The sequence below is a fragment of the Petaurus breviceps genome, unplaced genomic scaffold (genome assembly GCF_028583685.1).
Source record: "Petaurus breviceps papuanus isolate PSGF00001 unplaced genomic scaffold, PetGlider_PUasm1.0 171, whole genome shotgun sequence".
Classification (NCBI taxonomy): Eukaryota; Metazoa; Chordata; class Mammalia; order Diprotodontia; family Petauridae; genus Petaurus; species Petaurus breviceps.
This window is the reverse complement of record NW_027185754.1, coordinates 23,753,191-23,777,842: the sequence shown is the minus strand read 5'-3', so window position 1 is coordinate 23,777,842 and position 24,652 is coordinate 23,753,191. Positions and strand designations below refer to the sequence as shown.

At 38.3% G+C, this 24,652-nt stretch overlaps 2 protein-coding genes across 8 annotated transcripts in view; one reads left to right on the top strand and one right to left on the bottom strand.

Moving 5' to 3' along the window:
• The window catches only part of MVB12B (multivesicular body subunit 12B), a 324,028-nt gene that overhangs the window by 108,863 nt on the left and 190,513 nt on the right, over positions 1-24,652 (top strand). The window lies entirely within an intron of this gene.
• LOC138157185 (TIP41-like protein) lies at positions 17,309-18,218 on the bottom strand. The gene has a single exon (XM_069082721.1). The coding sequence runs from the start codon at positions 18,151-18,153 to the stop codon at positions 17,323-17,325; it is 831 nt and encodes a 276-aa protein (XP_068938822.1). The 5' UTR covers positions 18,154-18,218; the 3' UTR covers positions 17,309-17,322.

The window sequence follows — 24,652 nt, the reverse complement described above, 5'->3', positions numbered from 1 at the left end:
ATTTTCCCCAGCTCTTCCAGTATTCTCCATTTTGATCTCTTGTCTTTTTCATACTATTAGGTATGAGGCAAAACTTTAGAGTTGTTTTAATGTATGATTCTCTTATTTATTAGGGAGTTGAAGTATTATTCTTTAGGGTTACTACCTTCTTTTGAAAATTGCCTGTTCGTTTCCTTTGACCTCTTATTTTGAGGGGAATGGCTCTAATTCTTATATTTTTATTCCACATGATTATTTTTATTGTTATCATAAGTATTATTAGAATTATTATTATCACTTGTCAGCCATATTCACCGGATGACTTCTGCTCCTGGCCCATCTCCCTCCCACCAAAACCTTGAACTCTCTACCCTTTGGTCCCTCAGCTCTTATAGGTAAACTTTCACCATATTTTGTGCTGGCCCAGGCCTTTATGCTACTTCCATTCCATATTCTCATTGTTTTGTCATGTGCCTTAACCTCTCCAAGACCACGGCCCTTTCACACTATCATTTAGTATTGCTTTACCCTATTAGAATGTTTTGGGGACAAAAACTGTCTTGTTTCCTTGATTCTTTTTCCATGGTGTTTAGTATGGTAACCAGCATGTAATAAACACTTAATAAATAATTTACTATTTTATTTTGGGAGAAGATCTCTAATTTGTATTTATTTGCAGTAATTTCTTATATATTTTGGCCATTGGGTCTTTTTCAGAAAATAAATTTTTTCCTAGTTAGTTTCTCTTCGAGTGGCATTGATTTTGTTTATGCAAATACTTTTTAAATTTATGTATATTTTTTATATTTTATAACAACTTCCTTCCCTTATTGAGAATTCTCTCTTAATCATAGCCATAAAAGGTATCTCCTTTTATTTTCTAATTTTAAAAAATTACCTCGAGGGTGGCCAGGTGGTGCAGTGAATAGAGCGCTGGCCCTAGAGTCAGGAGGATCTGAGTTCAAATCTGGCCTCAGACACTTAACACAAAAACTACCCATGTGACCTTGTGCAAGTCACTTAGCCCCAGTTGCGCTACCTTACCCTCTCCAAAAAAGCAAAAACCAAAAAGATGAAGAGCATTCTCAAGAAGAGATTTTTAAAAGGGGCAGCCAGGTGGCACAGTAAGAGTGCCAGCCCCAGAGTCAGGAGACCTGGTATCGAATCTGGGCTCAGATACTTAGCACCCACCCAGAAACACCTGGCTGTGTAACCTTGAGCAAGTTACTTAACCCCAATTGCTTTAAAAACAATGACCTGACTTTTTAAATTTAGGTTATATATTCATTTGGAGCATGTTGTTATATAAAATGTTGGTCTAAAATAAATTTCTGCCAAACTTTTAAATTTTCATAGCAGTTCTTTACCAATAGGAGTAAATCCCAGGAGTTTGTGTTGTTTGGATTATTGAATGCTAGGATATTGTGTTAAATGACCTCTGGGTCTTTCTGTTCCATTGATCAACTTTTCTATTTTTTTAAGCCATGACCAACAAACTGTAACTGATTTAAACTACATTTTGAAATATGATAGCGTTAGGCTATTTCTTACCTGTTTTTTTGTTAATTCCTTTAAGATTCTTGGCCTTTCATTTTTCCAGATGGATTTTGGTGTTATTTATGTCTAGATCTATTAATCAGTTAATCAATAATGAATTAAGTGCTGAATATTTGCCAATAATTGTGCTAAGCATTGAGAATACAAAGGCAAGAGCAAAGACAAGAGCGAGTAAGAGCACCGGCTCCAGTGTTGGGACGACCTGGAGATCGAATCCCGGGCTCAGACACTCAGCACCACATCCATAAATAACTGGCCGTGTAACCTTGAGCAAGTTACTTAACCCTGATTGCTTAAAAAAAAATAGTAGGTAGGAAATAATGCCTATACTATCTACTTAACAGGTTTGGGGGGGCCAGGTGGCTCAGCGAGAAAGAGCACCGGCTCCAGTGTCGGGATGACCTGGATCAAATCCGGGCTCAGATACTCAGCACCACATCCAGAAATAACTGGCCGTGTAACCTTGAGCAAGTTACTTAACCCCCCAAAAAATAAATAAAATGGGAGCATATTTGTACTATGCATACTACAGAAGGAATTACATTGAAAAGAAGAATTTTGCCAGGTGGCTCAGCGAGTAAGAGCACCGGCTCCAGTGTCGGGATGACCTGGATCAAATCCGGGCTCAGATACTCAGCACCACACCCAGAAATAATAACTGGCCATGTAACCTTGAGCAAGTTACTTAACCCCAATTGCTTTAAAAAAAAAAAAAGAAAAAAAAAGCTTCATGACGGAAAATGGAACATTACATGAGAAATACCAAATAGGCCACTATTTGGCCAGGTTGTAGAAAAATGGGACTTGTTTGTGAAAATCTCTTAAAGCCACAAAGAAGAAAGTAATAGAGTAACATGGTCAGACCTGTACTTGAGGAAAATCACTTTGGCAGCCCTTTGGATGATAGATTGATTAGAGTGAGAACTGAGACTGGTGGACAAATTAAAGGACTATTGCAATTGTCTGGGCAAGAGCTGATGAGAGCTTGAACTGGGGTGGTGGCTGTGTGAGTGGAGAGATGTGTTCCTGAAATGTTGTGATGATAGTAATGTCAGGATTTTGATACCTGGTGAAGGATGTGTTATGAGTGAGAATGGAGATTTTATGAAAAGGAAATTGGCATACTTAGCCTGGAATTTCACAAAGCCTTTCTGAGTTTGATGACATGAATCCAACTAGCAGACCAACTATATTCAAGCAGAGTACATTTTAAAAGCTGGCATTTGTGATGGACATCATTAATGAGAGCATTCTCTCACAATATTTGACAGAAAGTGTAAAAACATTTCAGAAATTTTTCAGACCAGTAAATGTGAAGGTCATTGCTATGGTGAGAACAATAGGACAGAAGGTGTTGTTATCAAGGAACATGGAAAGATGTCAGACGTTTCCATGTCAGAAGTGACTAGGAAGATCTGCAGAAAATTACTGGAAGATTAATCGATATCTAGCCAGTTCACGTGGTAGAAAAACCAACAAATGAATCCAACCAACAAACATAAACACCATATTCTGCAATTGAAGGCAACAAAAAAGAGGATAGAATCTGGAAAAAATTATCCACAATTAGAATGTGAGCTGTTTGACTACAAGGACCACCATGTTACTTTACTTTTTTGGGTATCTTCAGTTCTTAGCACAATGTCTGGGATGTCGTATATGTTTAATAAATGTCTGCTGACTGACTGATAATCAGCAATTGAAAAATAAAAGTCAGAAGTTAAGATGAGACAAAGAATCAAAGAAGCACAAAGGACAAAATAGGCAATTTAGTACCAATCAAAAACTTTCAGAGGAATAGGAGAACCCCTAGAGAAGAAGGATGTGGAAAATTTCTGGTTATTTATAATCACAAAAATCTCAACACATACAAAAAAAAAACAGGTTAGATCAGTCAAGAAATGGAAAGCTTGTATACCATTGATGACAGACCAGATATGTCAAAGGAGATGATAAACTCTAGGTTCTTTGCAAAATTAGAAAGCAGCAGGACTGGAAAAGAATCATAATTATTAACTTCTTCAGTCGCTTTTATTTATCCTTTGTCTCATATCTACACAGTTCCAGCTATTCAGAATCTTCCATGTCTATCTTCTTCTCTCTACTTGTTCCATGATTGTTCTAATTTAGAACCTCATCACCTCTCCCTTGACCTATTGCGGTAGCCTCCTAAATTGGTCCTCCTACCTTGAACTTTTTACCTTTTCAATATACCTTCCATATAGCTGCCAAATTGTTGCTAAAGTTATTCACCTGACCATAGCACTTGCCCCCTCATGAACCTTTACTGGATCCTTGTTGCCTCTAGAATAAAGTAAAGAATCCTTTTGGTACTTAAGGAGCTTGACAATCTAGTTCATCTTTCTAGGTAGATCCTACATTATTCCCTCAACTCAGTGTTTCAGACCAATTGGCCAACTTGCTGTTCGCTCTACGCATCATATCTTCTTCCTCTGTGCCTTGTCATGGTCTGTTAGAGGTGATGTGGGGTTGTGATGAAGGCACAAGACTTGATGTCAGGAAGACCTAATTCAAATCTTACATCAGACACTAGCTGCATGATCCTAGACAAGTTATTTAGCTTCCCTCTGTTTTTCTCATTTGTAAAATTAACAGGTTTGACTTGATGGCTTCTAAGGTGATTTCCAGCTTTAAATTTATGGTCCTAGGGTCCCATTCCCTGTTCTTGGGATGCTTCTCTCTCACCTCTGCCTCTTGGAATTCCTAGATCTCTTAAGCATGATTCCAAGTGCCACCTATTTCTACCAGCCTTTTATTTTTTTTTGGAGGGGGGGGAGACAGGGCAATTGGGGTTAAGTGACTTGCCCAAGGTCCCACAGCTAGTAAGTGTTAAATGTCTAAGATCGGATTTGAACTCTGGTCCTCCTGACTCCGGGACTGGTGCTCTACTGACTGCGCCACCTAGCCACCCCCACTAGCAGCCTTTTAATATGCAACATTTTAGTCGGATGCTTACTTTTTTGTTAGATTTGCTGAAGTCTGAAAAGAACACATTGAATTCTTTAATGAATGTTGTGGGGTTTTTTGCTCATTTTTACTTGTAGTTCATCTGACTTTTTCTTTAAGTATTTACAATATTCAGCTTGGTACATACATTTAAAATTGATATTGTTTCAAAACCTGAGGTGTCTTTAAGCGTAATGTTGTTTTATTGCTTCTCTTAACCATGCTTATTGTTACTGTTTTCTTGTCTGTGTTTGCTACCCCAACTTTTTCTGATTCAGCTGAAACACAATAGATTCTGTTCCAACCCCTCATTTCAACTCTGCATAAATCTTTATGCTTTAAACATATTTCTTACAAAGAACAAATTGCTGGGTGGTGTTGTCTGATCAATTTTGGCACCCCTTTCACCTTTTCATGCCATTTACATTCACAGTTATGATTGCTAGGTTTGTTTTCCTCTTCATTATAAATTATTATATTGTTTCTTTTCTTTTCCTCTGTCTCTATTTTAAAGAAAAAAAAGAAAAGTGGAGGGAAGAAGTAAATCACCTTTAGTTGTCTGGAGTTGAACAGTTTGATCTCAGTATTCTCTTCTTTCATTTCACCCAAATTGAAATTACTTGGTCTTCCCTTTTCTTTCTCTAATTTTCCTTTTCATTATCAGCCCTCTGTAACTAAAGTGCTTTGTTTTTGTGATTTGTCCGCACACAACTCCCCATCTCTTTTAAATGCTTCTCCTCCCTCTAGCCCAGTTTTTATTTACTTTATTACATCTGTACTATACTACCTCCCTCAACCTTCCCTGCCCTGCTTAGATAAGAATGAAGCACACCCATTTGAAATGCTTGTATAATCTCCTGTCTTACTCTTGTTATGAAAATATTAAACTCTTCCCTCATCCTCCCCATTTCATCCCTAGGGTATTCTTCCTTCCCTCACCCTTTATAGTTTTCTTAAAACAAAACACTGAGCTCTGAGTTTCTTTCTTTGTTCTTTTGTAGACTCTTAGAGTTGTGGTGGACTTCTGAAAGGACAAGAGTCATTTGTCTCCTTTTCAAGATCATCATTTATTCCTTTCAAGATCCTCAAACTTGTTAACCTTTCTAAGTTTTTCTTGTTTCCTGTGTTTGCACTTCAAAGTTTCTACTTTATTCTAATTCTCTCATTGGGAATGCTTAAAAGCAGCAAATTATGTGAAAGGTCTGGCTTTTACTCTGGTAGGATTAAGCTCAGCTTTTCAGGATGTTATTCTTGGGTATGGGCCTTTTTATTTTAGCTTTTGATATATCACAAACCAGTTTTTCTTTTCACATCTTTGCTCTGTGATTCTCATTAGGTTCCTTGGTAAACTGTCTCTCCCTATTTGTAGTATTTTTTCTTTGACCTGTAAGCACCAACTTCTGGGTCATGTGACCAAGATGGAGACCTAGATATTTTCTCTGATTCTCATGACCTCTCAAGTTTCTCCAAAGCACAATAGGTAAAGCAATTTTAGCTTTCTTTATGGTCTAGGACACCAGACACTCAAACATTAAAAACCTATGAACTAACTAACACTCATTCAGCACCCCTTCCTCTCCCCATGCTCCTGGCAGCAGGACTGTGCAAGCTAACCCACATGCTTGCTAAAGTACTCAACTCGATACTCCATCCCCTCCTACCCCTCCCCCCCACCTCCTTGTAGTGTTGGGGAAATAAATGCAAATGGCCTAAATGTGCTCAAGCTGCAATAACAGCTTGTCAACACTTTTCTGGAACAGAATTCAGCAGAGGGTGTGGTGTGTGTGTGTGTGTGTGTGTGTGTGTGTGTGTGTGTGTGTGACTGCACTAGTCCTTAAAGATCCCAGTATCACCCGGTACCACTTGTGTGTGTGTGTGTGTGTGTGTGTGTGTGTCTCACTGCACTAGTCCTTAAAGATTCTAGTATCACCTGGTACCAGTTCTGTCACCCCTTCCCCCCCCCCCCAGGTCACTTGAACAAAGGAGAAACTGATTCGGTTTGAAATCCCAGTCCCTAGGAAGCAGCTATCAAAGGAAAGGGAATCAGAAAGTAGACAATAGGATTAAATCATGGGGGGAAAGCCTGAAATTACCAAAGATCTCAGGAAGAAAAAATCAAAGACTTTGAGCATAAGCAGGTAAAACAATAGAAAAATTTTAATAGCAGGAGGAAAGATGACCTCCAGATTAAGTAAAGATTTCAGGCATCTAGAAATAAATATTACAAAGGAAAATGCATCAACACTTGATGAGATCAAGGAGCCAATGAATTCCCAAGAAAGCATGGAACCATAGTAGGATGTTCCTGAATGATTTAAAAGGGAAAAGAATTGTGAAAACAATCTATGGCCTATACAATAAAAAGAACTGGCAGAATAGAAAAATTTGGATCTATAGTGGTTTCATCTCATCAAAGAAACAAAAGTGATAATAACCTGGAATTCAGAGATGTGAAAGTGAAGGAGTTTACCAATCACATTTCTTATTGAATTAAAGTTTCTTTCAAGTTGTTGATTTTGCATTCTTTCTATACTTTGGTCCCAATAGTTTTGGGTAATTTTCTTCCTTCACTTTTTCAAATACAGTATCTAGGATTTTTATTTTATTAGAGTCAGGAAGTAGGAAGAGCTGCCACTACTTGTGGTGCTCTCCCAGACTGTCCCAGAAACCATCCTAGATGACTGGGTAACAGGAAGACCCACTACTACTAGGAAGGAGCACCCTGCCCCTGAATTTCCCTCCTCTAGCTGAACTGCTTGCTCGTTCAAATGGCTTGGATGACATCAGAATCACCAACTTTGTTCCTTTTCAGTGAAATGGAAGTCCATCAAGCTTTGTCGTCTACCCTGCCACTAGGTGATAGGCTTAGTTCCAGACCTTACCCTCTGCTCTACCTCTACTACACACAGAACTCCTGCGCTGTCATCTGAACTACTAACACAGCTTGAGGACCCCTTAGATTTTCCATTTGCCCCACCACTGAACCTTTAAGAATTCCAAGCCTTTCCATCCATGCTGCAGCTGAACTTTGATTGATGTGTTGTCTCCTGTAGTTCGTATGTGAGCTTCTGGAGAACAGAGACTGTCTCCTTTTTCCTCTTTGTTTCATCAGCACTTAATACAGTGACACATAGTAAAGCACTTATTCAATGCTTTTTCATTTAGTTTACAAATTCATTATCATCCTTGTTATTCATATTAGTTGTCTTTTAAAGTAAATTTTAAATGAGATAATATTTGTAAAGTACTTAACATAATACCTAGTAAGTAGTACATAGTAGGCACTTAATAAATACTTATTTTCTTTATCCTTCCCTTTCATATGAACCAAAAAGCATTTCCCAACAGAGAAGTATTAAAAACTTGAGTAAACATTTCTCAAAAGAACTGCAAATTGGGGGCAGCTAGGTGGCACAGTGAATAGAGCACTGGCCCTGGAGTCAGGAGGACCCGAGTTCAAATCCAGCCTTAGACATTTAACTCTTACTAGCCATGTGACCTTGGGCAAGTCACTTAACTCCAACTGCCCTGCCTTCCCCCTTCCAAAAAGCAAAAAAACAAACAAACCCAAAACTGCAAACTATTAACTGTATAAAAGAATATTCCATATAGTTAAGAATAAGAGAAATGTAAATTAAAACAACCCTGAAATTTTACCTTATACATAGCAAAATGACAAAGTTGACAAAAGAGGAATTGTCAGTGTTGACAGAGATGTGAAAAGAGAAGCACATAATGAATTGTTACTACAGCTGTGAATTGGTGCAACCATTCAAGAAAGCAATTTAGGATTATGCAAATAGTGACTTAAATGTCTGTACCCTGAGTTCTTTTTGAGGTCCACATGAACTTTAAAAAAATATATATTTGATAATAAATGTGTTTCAGTATAATTGATTTCCTTTATAACCCCATGCATCTTATTTATGACCTTCAAATCTTATTTTCAGACAGGGGATATGCTTTGATCCAGAAAGTCCATTGTTAAGTACATACCCTAAAGAAATCATTGACAAAAAAAGAATAACTATATAGACTAAAATATTTACGTTAGAACTTTTGTGGTTGCCAAAAACTGGAAACAAAATTGATTCCCATTGGTTAGGGAGTGGCTAAAAATATACTGTGGTATGTGAATGCAATGGAATATCTTTCTCCTGTAAGAAACAACAAACATGATGAATACAGAGAAACATGGAAAGACTTACATGAACCATTGCTCAGAGAGGGGCAAAAGGGAAGGATATGAGGGAAAGTTAGGTACTGTAAAACAATAGATAATGAGAAATTTTTATTTTGAAGAGACTTTTATAAGGCTGTTGTTCATTCTTAAAGAGGACCAGTGACATCACAAAGGGGATATCTAGTAGTCAGCCTTACTATCTTCTCCAAAGTCATTAAAGTTCAGTGGGGACTGGGAAGAGGGAGGAAGAGTGATACATGGGGCATATGTAAACAAAGTAAAAACAAAAGATGTCATGAAAGCAATAAAAATATGTGAAAAAGTTCTCTCACATTTTTCCATTTTTTAGTGTTTTAACTTTGATATTCTTTATTTTTATTATTAAAATTTTTCCATCCCATTTCCTTTGTCCTATTTTTAGAGTGTCCTCTACTTTGCTAAGTTTGTCCAGCTTCCAATCTAAATTTTTTATGTTCCTTCTAAGTTCTTTTCCTCCTTCACAGAGTCTAATTTAACTCTTTACATCTTCCTTGATTTCCTTTAGTACTCCTTGAATTCCATAGTCATTTTGGTCAATGCATTCTTTTTGCTGCTATTTTACATGTATTTGCTGCAGAATTATTTTCTTCTGGAGTTTTCTTCTTGTATTATCTTAATTCAAAATATATCTTCATTGATATGTTCCTAATGGGTTGACAAGCTCCTTTTTTTAAGCATTCTTTTTTAAAAAAAATTTATTTTTTCCCAAATTTCATGTTAAAATGGTTTTGAAATTTAGTTTTTTTAAGTTTTGAGTTCCAAATTCTATCCCTCCACCTTTTCTTTCCCCCCTTCCTGAGATGGTAAGCAAGCTTATGTAGGTCATACATGTGAAATCACGTAAAACATTTCCATGTTAGTCATTTTGTATAAGCAGACTCAAGAAAAGAAAGTGAAAAATAGTATGCTTCAGTCTATATTCAAACAACATCACTTCTTTTTCTAGAGGTAGATAACATTTTTCATCATGAGTCCTTTGGTATTATCTCTATCATTGTTTTACTGAGAAGAGCTGAGTTGTTCACAGTTTTTCATCATATAATATTGCTGTTTCTATGTACAGCAATTTTTCTGGTTCTGTTCACTTTATTTTGCATCAGTTCATGTAATCAGCAAGCTTATAATGGAGTTTTCTTATGTTTGCTAATTTATTCAGTCTAGTTTAGTCTAGAATGAGTATTATAAGTCCTTTCTTCTCCTGACTTAGGCTTCTTTCTGTTTCTTCAAAACTTCTTTTGACTTAAATGTTTGCTGGAGTTACTGTCCTGCTGATTAATCCCTTAGCATAGTTTCTGGTGTGGGAGGGGTGGAATACTAGCAGGCATGCAGAATTCTCAATTCAAGCCTGGAGGAAGTCCAGTGGCATACCCCTAGTAGTTTCTGGGCCCTCTTTTCAGGATTGGCCTGGACAGATGACACTCCAGATAGTTGTGGCTACCATGCTGTACAGTTGTGAAGGGGATGGACACTGAGCCAGACAGTCACAGCCACTGAGGGACACATTCTTGCATGAATAGGTGATAAATCAGTCAATCATGGCCAACACAGGACATGCCTCTAGGCACTTACCCTCCTTCAGTGACTCTGAGTGAAGCTGGGTATCATCTGGAACTTGTAATGTGATCTTTCTTGGCTTGCCACCACCTCAGTGGAGAGCACCTTACTGTGAATTCTTGTTATTTCTTTGATTTGTTCACCTCGTGTTTCATTTGGCTATACCTTGTTGTTGTTCTTGAGGTAGTTATAGAAGGAGCAGGGCTTGGCTGTACTCTTTCATGTCACTTTAGAATTCCTCTTGAGCTCGAGTAAGGATAGAAACTGTGGATGTGGTGGCACATACCTGTAATTCTAGCTGCCAGGGAAGCTGAGGCTGGGGGATCTCTTGAGCATTGGGAGGTCTGAGCTCTAGTGGACTAGCTAATTCAGTTTCCCCACTAAGTGCAGCATCAATATGATGAGCCCCCTTGAGTGGGGGGAGCCACCAGGTTGCCTAAGGCAGGACGAACTGGCTGAGATCAGAAATAGCAAGTCAGAGCCTCTGCACTGATCAGTAGTGGGAAAGGCCTCTGCAGAGCCCCTGCATTTCCACCTTGGGTGTGGTGGAGAGACCCTTACTTTAAAAACAAAACAAAAAACCAGGATCGATTATTATCCTAGATACAAAATCAAAAACTGTCACCAATGTGGCCTCAGCCTGCATTGATAGAAACATGCCCATCACAAGGGAGGTTATAGTCCTTCTGAACTCTGCCTTGGTCAGGTCGCATCTGAAGTATTGTGCTCTTTGATGAGCTGCACATTTTACATGGGATACTGACAAATGGAAGCACTTCCAGCAGATAGTGACCATTGAGAACATGATGAACGACTAGAGTCCATATTATATGAGGATCTTTTGAAGGAATTGGACAAGTTTAGTTTGGAGAAGAGACTGTTTGAAGGAATATCTCCACCCGTTGGCTTCCCTGGCTTCCTTCAAGCCCCACCTTCTACAAAAAGCCTTTCCTGATCCTCCTCAAATGTTCCATTAGACCGAGAGCACCTAGCATAGTGCCTGGCCCATAGCAGACATGTAAGTGCCTGCTGACTGGCAGACTGCTAGTGTCTTCTCTCTGTTAATCATGTAATCCAGTGTCTCCTGTATTTACTGTATCTTGTTTTTACATAGTTGTTTGCTTGTTGTTTCTCCCGTTAGACTTGGAGCTCCTTGATAGCAAGGACTATCTTTGAAATTTTCTTTGTATCTCCAGTGTTTCCCAAGCCTAGCCCAAAGCAGGCTCTTTTATTGACTGTCTTCAGGTACTTGAAGAGCTTTCGTGGAAGAAATTTGTTCTTCTTGACTGACCCTAGAGGGCAGAACTTGAAACAGTAGTTGGAATTTGAAAGGTTGATTTCAGCTTCATTTGAGGAAAAACTTACTAACAATTAGAGCTACCCAAAGTATGGATAGCTTTCAGAGATAGTGAATTACTAAGTATTAGAGATTTTCATATAGAGGCTGTATGACAAATTGGGAAGATTTTTATAGAGGGAATTTTTGCTGCAATACATGTTGGATTAGAAGACCATTAATACCTTCCAAGTCTGAATTTCTGTGATAGCCATTGTGTCTACTCTGGGCCTTAGTTTCCTCATCTCTAAAATTGTGGGGTTGGACAAAATGATCATTAAGGCCTGCCTCCCACTTTTAAAATGTAATTCTGATCACTGTTGTGTGATCCCAGGGCTACTCTGCTTTCAATACCTTGCTCTGTGGATATGAACTTTAAAATGTAAGAATTCCTCAAAATATAGGTTTTTATTTAAAGAATAGGAATGACAAGTTCATAGACAGGGCTGGAGTCCACCTAACAAGGACTGTTAAGAATATATTTGCTTAGAGTCTAGCAAATTTAATTTAAAAAGGCTTTAAATTGAAAAGGGAAGGAGGTGCTGATGGGGACTAGACTATATATACTTAGCCACTAAGATACAATGGGGGGAGCATCTCCAGTCATCTTGATCTATATCTTGCCACTGGACCCAGATGGCTCCAGAGGAGAAAGTAAGACTGGTAACTTTGCACAGCCCTTCCTCACTTAAATTCAATTCACTTACAAGTCAAGACATCACCTTCCTGATGTTATTGGTCCTCTTTGAGAACAAAGGAAAAACAACAGTTTGTGAGTAGTAGAAGCTGTCCCACTGGGGACCCAGTTGGCCAGTTTCAGTTAAGCTCCCTTCTTCCTTCCTTCCTTCCCCCGCTCCCTATTTCCACTTAGGAAGTCATATCCGTACTGGTGGGTGTTCTGCCCAAAGGAATGTAAATTTTGATCAGTGAAACCTTGGGGTTTATGGACTAGATTTATTTTTTTTCCTCTTCTCTATTTATTTATTCTACCATTAAAAAACAACTGGGGGGTGGCCAGGTGGCACAGTGAGTAAGAGCGCCAGCCCTGGCGTCGGGAGACCCGGGATTGGTTCCGGCCTCAGATACTTGGCACCCACACAAAACAACTGGCCATGTAACCTTGAGCAAGTTACTTAACCCCAATTGCTTAAAAAAAAAAAACAACAAAAAAACAAAACTGGGGGCCAGGAAGTGACGATGCTGCACGCAGGGGCAGGCCCCAGAAGCGATGGTACTGTACACAGGGGCAGGCCGAGAGGAGGCCTGACCAATGAGGGGGGCAAGTTGTCCCACCAACCACAAGGGCCACTACCAGGCCTTTCACCAAAGGGCTGGAACTGGAAAGAGAAAGGTAAGAACCAAATGCAGGACCCCTTCTGGGACTACCACTCCATAGCCCAGAAATTAAAAAAAAAAACAAAAAACCCTATCAGGACTTCCAAGGACCAGGATGGCAGAGTGAACCCAGCCTGCTCCACCCCCCCCCCCCCGAAACATAGTAACTATTGCTCCAGGGCAAAACCCTTACAGTAAAGGCTTTGGAACCCTAGAGGAAGGGCATGGCTAGGGCTCTGCCTCAAAATGGGTAGAAAGCAGACTACAAAGACTCTGGAGTCTTACTATCCTGAGAGAACCAAACTCAGAGGGAGACAGTGTGGACTCCACATCCACAGCTGAAACATCAGCAGGGAATGGGTCCCAAGCACAGAAAGTTCTCCTAGATAAGGTCAAAAGGAACTTTGAAAACGAAATGAGAGAGATAGAAGACAAAATGAATAATTCTTTTAAAATCAAAATTGCAGCATTAGAAAAACATAATGAAGAAAATAGCTCCTTAAAAAGAAAAGTGTATGATATGGAAAAAGAGCTCCAAAAACTAAGCAAGGAAAATGTTTTGCTAAAAACCAGAATCAACCAAATTGAAACAAATAGCTCTATGAGGAACCAAGAATTAGTCAAACAAAACAACAAGAATGAAAAATTAGAAAACGAGATAAAATATCTCAATGGAAAAATAACTGACCTGGAAAACAGATCCAGGAGAGAGAACCTGAGAATCATAGGCCTACCAGAAAATCGTGATGAAAAAATAAGCCTGGACAGCATTCTCCAAGAGCTCATTAAGGAAAACTGCCCTGAGACACTAGAACTTGAGGGTAAAATAGAAATGGAGAGAATCCACCGGACACCTGCTAAAAGAGATCCCAAATTGAAAAGTCCTCAAAATGTTGTGGCCAAACTTAAGAACTACCAGGTAAAAGAGAAAATACTTCAAGTGACCAGAAAGAAACAATTCAAATATCAAGGAACCACAGTGAGGATTGCACAGGATTTGGCAGCCTCTACACTGAAAGATCGGAGGCAATGGAATTCAATTTTCCACAAGGCAAAAGATCTCGGGTTACAACCAAGGATCACCTACCCAGCGAGACTGAGCATATTCTTCCAGGCAAAGATATGGTCATTCAATGATATAACAGATTTCCAGACCTTCCTGATGAAAAAGCCAGAGCTCAATGGAAAATTCAACCTCCAATTACGAGATGCAAGAGTGACATAGAAAGGTAAACAAGGAAAACACACACACACACACACACACACACACACCCTGTTATTTAATAAGAGCAAACTGTTTATAGACAAGTAGAGGGTATGAGTATAAATTACACAAAATGACGATTAAAAAAAAATCTTATTAAGGGCTAGAAAGGGACTGCAGTGGAAGAAGAGGAATGAATGAAGTGGAAAAGGGTAAATTATGCCACACAAAGAGGCATAAAAACAATATAGCAGAGGAAAAGAAGGGAGGGAGATGAATATTATATGAGCTTTTCCCTTGCTGGGTCTGGTACAAGGAGAGAATAACAACCACTTAAGCATTGGACTCTATGGAGAAGAGACGCAAAACGTATCATATTAGAGGGAAAGAGAGGAGGGAGAGGAACTTTGCATGAGATTTGTTCCCGTCACTCTTGGTGCAAAGAAGAAATAACATACTTCATTAAGTATAAAAATATCCTACAGGCTGGGGCGGCCAGGTAGCACAGCGAGTAAGAGCATTGGCCCCAGTGTCAGGATGACCTGGGGATCGAATCCAGGCTCAGATACTTAGCACCACACCAAAAAATAACTGGCCGTGTAACCTTGAGCAAGTTACTTAACCCCGATTGCTTAAAAAAAAAATATCCTACAGGCAGTAGGAAGGAGAAATGGCTATGAAAGAGGTGGGGGGGAGTGGTTAGTAGGGAGGGAAGTAAGGGGGAAGGGGAGAAAAAGGGAGGGGGGCTGATAAGGGAATACTGAGAGAGGCGGTGGTCAAAAGGAAAACTCTTTTTTTTTTTGTCCAGTAATTCCTTGTTTATTTTTCACTTACAAAAAAATGAGGACATTTTGAACAAATGATACAAAACGATGTGTCAACACAATGGACAACAAGTTGTTTCATATGTATTTTTATATAGTAATATCGTAGTGAATTGGTCATGAAGTATTCAGAAACATACTTACCTTTCCAACTGGAGCCCTCCCCCCAAATGTAATCCATTATTTTTATTCCCTCCAATATTAGACACTCAAAGTAAGAAATAAGGGACTAGACACCAATACAGGGGGAGATAGTACAGGTTAGACATCCCAACTGATATACAGTCCTTTTCAGTTGTGATAGTCTAATATTTTGCAATCTGTTTGGATAAGGAGTCTTTTCCATTCAAGACAACATGGCAAACAAAATCGTTTTAATCAGGTAGTCACATATAGTATACGCACTTTTCTTTCCTAAAGAGAAAGCATATGCCTTCATACAAGAATAGATCCAGTAAACATGTGTTGCATTTTCTCAAAGCAGATTAAATTGTTTTCATACATCTGCCTTGAGGTGATACAGTAAAAGCTGAAGGATTTCCATAACAGTTTATGATTAAACTTGTCTAATAAGGTCCACTTTCTGGATGGATCACAACAGCACCATTCTTTGAAACGATAGGTAAGCTGAGGAGGAGACTTAAGGGGTCCAGGTCCTTCTGGTTTAACTACAATTTCTTAGGTAGGACTGGGGCCCTTTGGCAGATCCTTTCAGTCAGTATCTTCACAGATAAACTTAATACCTTATCACCTCTAAAACCTCCCCAAAGAATGAAGGCAGAAGAGTTGTATATTATTTTTAAGATGTTAATAAGACCATTTATAGTGATCTGTCCTTCACAGGAAGGTAAGGATAAAACAATTCCTCCTAACTAGCAAAAAAGTTGTTACTTCCTTTTTTAAAATGGCAGCAAAAAACCCACTTGCTTCAATAAATCTCTTACCCAATGCTACAGTAATTATTTTCTGCTTTATGTATACTATGTAGACAGGCAAAAAAAAATCCTATAAAATGTTTAAAAGACTATGTTTACATATTTTTGGACTTCACTGTAAAGCTATCCAGTCTTTTTTCCATGGGTCCTAAGTTTATCCCTTTTTGAGTCCCCTCTCCTATCATATTAGAAACCTGAAAATTTAAATATAAAAATTAGGTTTTATTTTAAAAATATTTTCTCCTCATTTTCTTACCCCTTCCCATGCCAACCCCCAATATTTTGTGAAAAAAAAATCTAGATTGAGGATTTAGTGTATAATATATTTCTCCTTAATACCAGATCCCATGCAGGGCCATCTCCAGTCATCCTGATCTGTATCTTGCCACTGGATCCAGATGGCTCCAGAGGAGAAAGTGAGGCTGGTGACTTATGCACAGCCCTCCCTCGCTTAAATCCAATTCACTTGTAAATCATGGAATCACCTTCCAGATTTCATGGTCCTCTTCAAGAATGAAGGACAAACAACAGCAACAGCAACCAGATGTAATCGATAGATATACACCTACAACTCCTCAGTACTGATACCAGCTTCAGCATGTTTATTCACCTTAAGGTGTTATGTAAGGCAGAAGTACAAAAACATCAGTACAACGGAACCAAAAATGAGGCACCTACCTTTACAAGATGTTGGCCAAAAACTAGTTGTGATACCAGCACACCTGTCCATGAGGGGGCCACAGCTAAGGATGTGGGCTATTAATCACTGTTTTAATGGATGATCTAGCATGAAATTCTGGAAATAAATGTTTTGGTTCTAATTATGAACATTTTGCCTTAAAATCCCATTCAATATAATGTTTTTCAAGGCAAAATATAAACTTACTCTGTGAATATGACATGTGAGATTAACTTTTGAACTCAAGTCACTTCTTTCCAGCAGTGCCTTTTATCAGCATTTTCCTGCAAAACTAAAATTGAAAAGCTATCAAAATGCACAATCTTTCATTTTTGAGGAATCCTGTGAAAGTTATAAAAGAACTACTAGATTTGTTTTAATTAATCTTTTCATGCAAAACAATATTTGTGGTAATTACATGCCCACTGCCTCTCACTGCTCTTTAGGAAATATCAATATCTACTGCTGAGGTCCCATTCTATAACAACTGAAAACCTTAGTTCAATTTAGTCTCCCATTAATTTTAGATATGGATACATATGGACAGGTGGTACAAACAGCAGTCTGTATAGAGCCTGCCTACATCAAACTTTCACTTTGTTACCTTTAAGGCTACAGAAAATCTGGATACAAGGCAGCTCATTATCTCTAAGACAGCCCTCCCCTGACCCCCCCAAAAAGCAGTCATCTCCAGTGAGGGTTCCACCGAGAGCTCATATTGTATGACATTTTATTTAGATTTCATGCATGTATTTTCCTGTGTTGCCCCAAGGTTGAGATCCATTTTTTCTGGAAACTCCAGCTTCTCACAGACTGCCTCCTTTACAGATAGGTATTGTGATATTTCATTAGGCTCTGTAAAGAGGGCTGGTGGAACATGCATTAAATTTGCTATTTTGCTCTCTCTTGAAGTGTGTTCTCTTAACATATAATTCTTGTCAGCCTCATGGTAAAGCCTTGTGTCATTCATCCTGATGAGCACACCGTCAATTCTTAAAAAATATCTCAATAGCAGGAAAAAGCTGGAATGCATCACTCTAATTTTCACACTTAAGCTTGAAACTCCATGATCATGAAGTTCATCTTCAAACAACAGAACTTCCTCAAAAAATTTAATCTGTTCCCTGGCTTTCAATTTCTCCATTTCTGTATGATCTCTTGTAGGCACAACCTTTAACTTAAGTGCTTCACCAAGCAACGTTCCTTTGTAATCTGTCGTATAGGTCCAATCATATGGTTTAATAATCTCTTTGGAGTGTTCACCCTCCATCCTGCTCTCTTGCCATTCTTCAGCACATGCTACCTTAAGAACTCCCTGGTAGTTGTTTACATATTTTAAAGCATCAGCTGCATTGAACTCAATTCCAAAGCCAGAAACATGTTGGATTCTTAAAACGTTGTCTCCAAACATCATTTCAGGAAGAGATGGCACGTGTAGCTCATCTGCTAATTTCTCCACATTGTCCGACTTTATGATGTGCGTCTTGGCCGCCGTCAGCTTCCATGGCCCAAAGGAAAAGTCCTGGTGACTGCTCTGGAAGCCGTGGATCATCATGGCCATGGTGGAGGCGCGAAACCAGTGCGAGTGGCAGCGGCGGCCTCCCTTCTCCCCCGCCCCCACGTCCCCCTCCTCCCCCAAGCCCTTACCATCCCTGGCCCCCCAAAAGGAAAACTATTAAGGAGGATAAGGGAGAAGGGGAGAAAAAATATAAGCATTAAAAGGGGAGGGAATAGGATGGAGGGAAAGAAACAGATAATAATCATAACTGTGAATGGAATGAACTCTCCCATAAAACGGAGGTGGATAGCAGAATGGATTAAAAATCATAATCAAACAATATGCTGTTTACAAGAAACACATCTGAAACAGAGATACACACACTGTAAAAGTAAAAGGCTAGAGTAAAATATATCATGCCTCAGCTAAAGTAAAAAAAAGCAGGGTAGCAGTCCTTATCTCAGATAAAGCAAAAGCAAAAATTGATCTAATTAAAAGAGATAAGGAAGGAAACTATATCCTGCTAAAAGGCACCATCAAGAATAATTACTTAAATAATTTTAACATATTAAACATTAACTTAAATAATTACTTAACATATATGCACCAAGTAGTATAGCATCCAAATTCCTAGAGGAGAAGGTAAGGGAATTAGAGGAAGAAATAGATAGCAAAACTGTACTAGTGGGAGACGTTAATCTCCCCCTCTCTGACCTTGATAAATCCAACCTCAAAATAAACAAGAAAGAAGTTAAGGAGGTGAATAGAATTTTAGAGAGTGTAGGTATGATAGATCTCTGGAGAAAACTGAATGGGGATAAAAAGGAATATACCTTCTTCTCGATGGTACATGACACATACACAAAAATTGACCATGTACTAGGACATAAAAACCTCACAATTCAGTGCAGAAAGGCAGAAATAATAAATGAATCATTCTCAGATCATGATGCAATAAAAATCATATGCAATAAAGGGCCATGGAAAGACAGACTAAAAACTAATTGGAAACTAAACAATTTAATCCTAAAGAATGAGTGGGTCAAACAAGAAATCATAGAAACAATCAGTAACATCATTCAAGAGAATGACAATAATGAGACAACATACCAAAATTTGTGGGATGCAGCAAAGGCAGTTCTTAGGGGAAGTTTTATATCCCTGAGTGCATACATGAATAAATTAGAGAAAAGAGAGGTAAATGAATTGGGCATGCAATTGAAAATTCGCAATTAAATACTAAATTAGAAATACTGAAAACCAAAGGAGAGATTAACAAAATTGAAATTAAGAAAGCTATTGAATTAATAAATAAAACTAAGAGCTGATTTTATGAAAAAAAACAATAAAATTGATAGACCCTAAGTCAATATGATAAAAAAGAAGAAAACCAAATTATGAGTATCAAATATGAAAAGGGCGAATCTACCACCAATGAAGAGGAAATTGAAACAATAATTAGGAATTATTTTGTCCAGTTGTATGCACATAAATTTGACAATCTTAGTGAAATGGATGAATATTTACAAAAATATAGGTTTCCCAAATTAACTGAAGAGGAAGTAAATTACTTAACCCCATCTCAGAATAAGAAATCGAATAAGTCATCAGTGAACTCCCTAGGAAAAAAATCTCCAGGGCTAGATGGATTTACTAGTGAATTCTATCAAATATTTAAAGAACAATTGATTCCAATACTCTACAAAATATTTGGGAAAATTAGTGAAGGAGTCCTACCAAATTCTTTTTGTGACACAAATATGGTACTGATACCTAAATCAGGAAGAGATAAAACAGAGAAAGAAAATTATAGACCAATCTCCCTCATGAATATAGATACATAAATTTAAAATAAAATATTAGTAAAAAGACTATGGCAAGTTATCACAAGAATAATACACTTTGATCAGGTAGGATTTTTTTTCATTTTTCAAATGCTTTATTAACTTATGATTTATATCATTCATTTCCACCAAATTTTGAGTTACAAATTTTCCCCCCATTTTTCTCCTACCCACAGCCCCAAAATAGCAGTCCCACAGGATATCCCCTCTTCCAGTCTGCTCTCTTCCATATTTTCTCCCATACCACTTTCAACTTTTCCAGTAGGGCATGGTGGATCTCTATGCCCGAGTGCCTGTATATCTTATTTCCCAATTACATGTAAAATAGTATTAATAATAGTGTGTGTATATATATATATATGTATATATATTTAAACATTTGATTTTGAAACTGAATTCCAGTTTCATTCCGTTCCTCCCTTGTCACCCACCCTTACTGGGAAGACAAGCAGTTCAGTATAGGTTGTATATGTGTGGCTAATGCAAAACAATAACATAGTAGATATATTTAAGACTGACTACATTTCTCTCCCTCCTATTCCACCTCCCACCTGTTCTATTGTCTACTTTGATCCCGTCCCTTTTCAAAAGTGGGTGCTTCCAACTTCCCTCCCTGCCAGCCTGCCTTCCTTCTCATCCCCTTCCCCCCTACTCTCCTGTAGGGTGAGATACCCTATTTAGTGTGTATTTCATTCACTCCCCAAGCCAAATTCAATGGGAATAAGGTTGACCCATTCCCTTTTCCCTTCCTATTCTTCCCCTCCATTGCAAACATTTTCCCTTGCCTCTTCTATATGAGATAGTTTACCCAATTCTGTCTCTCCCCATCTCCTCTCATTATATTCCTCTCACCTCTTAATTTCACCTTTTAAGTATCATCCCTTCCTGTTAAGTTGGTCCTGTGCCCTCTATCTATGTATACCTTTAAACATATACACACATTCACATATGTCTTTATATGTCCATATACCTTCATATATGTGTGTGTGTGTATTTCTATTCCCTTTAACTATTCTCATACTGAGAAAAGTTTCATCAGCTACAATTATTGTTTTTCCATGTAGGAATGTTAATAGTTCAATTTTGATAAGTTCCTTATTATTTCTTTTCCCTGTTTACCTTCTCATGCTTCTCTTGCTTCTTGTATCTGAATGTCAAATTTTCTATTCAACTCTGGTTTTTTTCATCAAGAATGCTTGAAAGTCCTCTAGTCCACTGGATGACCATATTTTCCCCTGAAACATGACACTCAGTTTTTCTGGGTAGGTGATTCTTGGTTTTAATCCCAGCTCCTTTGCCCTCCGGAATATCATATTCCAAGCCCTTCGATCCCTCAGTGTGGAAGCTGCCAGATCCTGGGTTATCCTGATTGTGTTTCCACAATATTCAAATTGTTTCTTCCTGGCTGCTTGTAATATTCTCTCCTTAATCTGGGAATTCTGGAACATGGCTATAATATTCCTAGGAGTTTTCTTTTTGGGATCTTTTTCAGGAGGTGATTGGTGGATTCTTTCATCCTCTATTTTGCCCTCTGATTCTAAAACATCAGGGCAGTTTTACTTGAGAACTTCCTGGAAGATGATTTCTAAGTTCTTACTTTGATCATGGCTTTCAGGTAGTCCAATAATTTTTAAATTATATCTCCTGGATCTATTTTCCAGGTCAGTGGTTTTTCCCATGAGATATTTCACATTGCCTTCTAGTCTTTTATTTGTTTGGTTGGATCTGTTTAACAGCATCTTGATTTCTCATGAAGTCATCAGCTTCCATTTGCTCCAATCTAATTCTGAAGCAATGATTCTCCTCAGTGAGCTTTTGATATTCTTTTTCCATGTGGCAAATTTGGCTTTTTAAGGCATTCTTCTCCTCTTTTGCCCTTTGAGCCACTCTGTTTTTTAAGGTGTTATTTTCCTCGGTCAGGCTGTTGACTCTCAGTTTGTAACTTTCTTGCATCATTCTCATGTCTCTTCCCAACTTTTCCTCCACTTCTCTTATCTGCTTCTTAAGGTCCTTTATGGCCTGCAACCAGGTCATATTTTCCCTTGAAGCTTTTGGTGCAGGTGTTCTGACTTCACTGTCTTCCTCCTGTTCCATGCTTTGCTCCTTTTTGTCCCCAAAATAGGAATCTAATGTTGGAATCTTCTGTCTGCTTTGTTTGCTTTGCCTGGTCATGTCGCCCCTCAGTCACTTGACCCCTGGGCTTTTTGCTACAGTAGGACTCTGCCATCAGACAGGGGAGCTTTTGTCCCAAATGCTGGGGTTTTCTCAGCTGCCAGAGGTATTAGATGGGTGCCCTCTCTGAGGTCTCCACACGCTCTGGCAAGTTGGACACACACACCAGGATCCCCATCCTAGATTGCAATCCAGATCCAAGCAGGTTAAAGCAAGAGCAGTTACCCCTCAGACTGGAAGCTCGGTCCTCCTACACTCTGCAGGCCAGGAGCTGAAGCTGCCACATGGTGCTGGCTGGCTGTGCTGGACTTCTCAGCGGCTTCTTGCCCCAGGGGCAAAAGCCGAAGTAGTCCCTCTTACTGGGTCCCAAAGTCCAGACTACATTGACTTCTCACCTTGTCCTTCGCATCTATGTGTTGATAATTCTGGAAATGGCCACAGCTGCTGCTGATCTGGAGACTCTCCTGCTGGCGGCTGGTCAGTCCCACCCTGGCACTAAAACCTCTCGCTCACGGCAGGCCTGGGCTCGGCTCCCAGAGTGCTGGGCTGGCTGATTCCTGCCGGCCTGCCGGGCTATCCTCAGCAGGAGGTTAGCTTCTTTGTGTCATTTTGTAGGTTCTTCATGATCAGGTAGGATTTATTCCAGGAATGCAAGGATGGTTTAATATTAGAAAAACCATCAGTATAATTGATCATATCAATTATAAAACTAGCAAAAACCACATGATTATCTCAATAGATGCAGAAAAGGCTTTTGACAAAATATAACATCCATTCCTATTAAAAATACTAGAAAGAATAGGAATAAATGGAGCCTTCCTTAAAATAATAGGTAGCATCTATTTTAAGCCATCAGGAAGTATTATATGTAATGGGGAGAAACTAGAAGTATTTACAATAAGATCAGGGGTGAAACAAGGATGTCCACTATCACCCCTCTTATTCAATCTGGTACTAGAAATGTTAGCAATAGCAATTAGAGAAGAAAAAGAAATCAAAGGAATCAAATTAGGCAAAGAAGAGACCAAGCTATCACTCTTTGCAGATGATATGATGATATACTTTAGAGAATCAAGTAAAAAAAACTACTTGAGACAATAAATAAATTTGACAAAGTTGCAGGATATAAAATAAACCCACATAAATCTTCAGCAGTCCTGTATATTTCTAATGAAATTCAATAGCAAGAGATAGAAAAGAGAAAACCCATTTAAAATTACTGTAGACATTATAACAAACCCAAGACCTATATGAACACAAGTACAAAACACTTTTCACACAAATAAAGTCAGATCTAACTAATTGGAAAGACATAAATTGCTCATGGGTAGGTTGAGCTAATATAATAAAAATGACAATTTTAACTAAATTAAATTATATATTTAGTGCCATACCAATAAGTTTACCAAAAAACTACCTTATAGAGCTAGAAAAAATAGTAACAAAATTCATTTGGAAGAACAAAAGGTCCAGAATATCAAGGGAATTAATGAAAAGAAATGCTAGGGATGGTGGACTAGCTATACCAGATTTTAATCTGTACTATAAAGCAGCAGACCTCAAAACTACTTGGTACTGGCTGAGGAATAGAGTAGTGGATCAATGGAATAGATTGAGTACACGAGACTCAGCAGACAATGACTATAGTAATCTACTGTTTGATAAACCCAAAGACCCCAGGTTTTGGGATGAGAACTCACTATTTGACAAAAACTGCTGGGAAAACTGGAATATAGTATGGCAGAAACTGGACATAGACCATTATCTAATACCATATACCAAAATCAAGTCTAAATGGGTGCATGATCTAGGTATAAAGGCTGATATTCTAAGCAATCTGGGAAAGCAAGGAATAGTTTACCTGTCAGATTTGTGGAGAGGGGAAGACTTTATGACCAAACAAGAATTAGAGGGCATTATAAATGCAATATGGATAATTTTGATTACATTAAATTGAAAAGCTTCTGTACAAACAAAACCAATGTAACCAGGATTAAGAGGGAAGTGGAAAATTGGGAAAGAATTTTTACAACCTATGTCACTGATAAAGGACTCATTTCTAAAATATACAGAGAGTTGAGTCAAATCTATAAGAATACAAGTAATTCCCCAATTGATAAATGGGCAAAGGATATGAACAGGCAGTTTACAGAGGAAGAAATTAAAGATATTTATAAGCATATGAAAAAAATGCTCTAAATCATAGTTGATTAGAGAAATGCAAATCAAAACAACTCTGAGGTACTACATCTCACCAGTCAGATTGGCTAAGATGACAAAAAGTAAAATGACAAATGCTGGAGAGGATGTGGACAAATTGGAACACTAATGCATTGCTGGTGGAGTTGTGAACTGATCCAACCATTCTGGAAAGCAATCTGGAATTATGCCCAAAGGGCTATAAATAATTTCATACCCTTTAACCTAGCAATATCACTTCTAGGGTTGTATCCCAAAGAGATCATAGAAGTGGGGAAAAGACCTATATGTACAAAAATATTTATAGCAGCTTGTTTTTTGGTAGCAAAGAATTGGAAATTAAGGGG